The sequence below is a fragment of the Plectropomus leopardus genome, unplaced genomic scaffold (assembly GCF_008729295.1).
Source record: "Plectropomus leopardus isolate mb unplaced genomic scaffold, YSFRI_Pleo_2.0 unplaced_scaffold24961, whole genome shotgun sequence".
NCBI lineage: Eukaryota > Metazoa > Chordata > Actinopteri > Perciformes > Serranidae > Plectropomus > Plectropomus leopardus.
The window spans coordinates 1,113-2,674 of NW_024627114.1; the positions used below are offsets into that span (position 1 = coordinate 1,113).

General features: G+C 35.6%; 1 protein-coding gene across 1 annotated transcript; it reads left to right on the top strand.

The window, feature by feature from the left end:
* Nucleotides 1–475: 475 nt before the first annotated feature.
* On the top strand, nucleotides 476–1,396 carry LOC121966537 (olfactory receptor 6N2-like). Its single transcript, XM_042516617.1, has one exon. The coding sequence runs from the start codon at nucleotides 476–478 to the stop codon at nucleotides 1,394–1,396; it is 921 nt and encodes a 306-aa protein (XP_042372551.1).
* Nucleotides 1,397–1,562: the final 166 nt, after the last annotated feature.

Here is a 1,562-nt window from a genome sequence, read left to right on the forward strand (position 1 = left end):
GATTATCCTTGAGTCCAAGTACAAGTTTGTGCCAAATTTGAAGACATTTCCTCAATGCACTGTTGAGAAATCACCTTCACAAGAATGGGAGGGACAATCCTAAAAAACAGTTGGCCACAGCTGTCACCAGCAGAGAGGCATAAAAAAGTTAGGGAACTACATACACCCATGTAAACAAACTTTAACACCTGCGGGTTCAGGCCTCCAGAGTTTGAGGAAGTTGTTGACATGATACCAGCTCTTGTTGGAAGAGTTAATGAGATCCATAGAGGGTGAAGAAATGTCTTAAAATATTTCGTCTGACTCAAACAGTTCAGTTTCTGATCTCTGTGAATGAACACACATCAAGTGCATTTAAAGGTCAGGTATCTGTGAATGACTTAAACTGTCAAATACAATGTTAATCTGCAAAGCAGACGTTTATTTATGCCTGTTATACAATCTGCCTATGTGGGTTTAACTTGTGAATTTCTTGATGGCTGATGAATTGAATGTAACATATATAAATCTTTATGGGTATGATGAAATGGGCAATTACAGGTATTTAATTTTTCTGAATATGTTAATAGTATATATTCTATCAGTAAGCTTTAACATCATCATTGTGTACCTTATTTGGATACACAAGAACCTCCATGAGCCCATGTACATTTTCATAGCAGCCCTGCTTCTGAACTCTGTTATTACCAGCACTACTGTGTACCCAAAGCTGTTAATTGATATTTTATCTGAAAAACAGGTCATAACATATTCAGCCTGTCTCTTACAATGTTTTCTATATTACTCAGTCAGTGCTTCAGATTTCTTGCTGTTGGCAGCAATGGCCTATGACAGGTATGTGTCTATATGTAAACCTCTGCAATATACAACTATCATGACGAAAACCGTAGTGAGCATTATCCTGAGTCTGGCCTGGTTTCTGCCTGCTTGTCAGATCGCAGTCTCAACAGTACTGAGTGCAAATATGAAACTCTGTCATTTCACTTTAAAAGCAATATTTTGTAATAATTCATACTACAATCTCTTCTGTGTGACATCAGTAGTACGAGATATAAATGATATGGTTACTCTGTTTAATGTGGCAGTTTTACCTATATTCTTCATACTTTTTACATACACCAGAATACTTATAATATCCTATCGAAGTAGTAGAAATGTCCGAAAAAAAGCTGCACAGACCTGTTCACCCCACCTGATAATTCTCATCAGCTTTTCCTCTTTGTGTCTCTATGATGTCCTAATTATTCGACTGGATAAGGGATCTAATTTACATTTTATTATGACTTTACAAGCATTTTTGTATTATCCTCTCTTCAATCCGGTTGTCTATGGACTTAAGGTGAAAGAAATATATAAACACCTGAAGAAGTTGTTGTGTCCAGCCAAAATGATTTGATGTATTAATGTAATGTATTAATTTGCTTAATCCGCTCATATATGGGCTCAAAATGAAAGAAATTTCTAAACACCTCAAAAGGTTGTTCTGTCCAGCCAAATGACTTGATGTATTAACTTATTACTAAGGTAATGTCATTTTTTAATGAAATAATCACGAGTTCTAA

Coding starts and splice junctions, on each gene's coding strand:
- LOC121966537 (XM_042516617.1), top strand. CDS start 476: ATGGCTGATGAATTGAATGTAACATATATAAATCTTTATGGGTATGAT.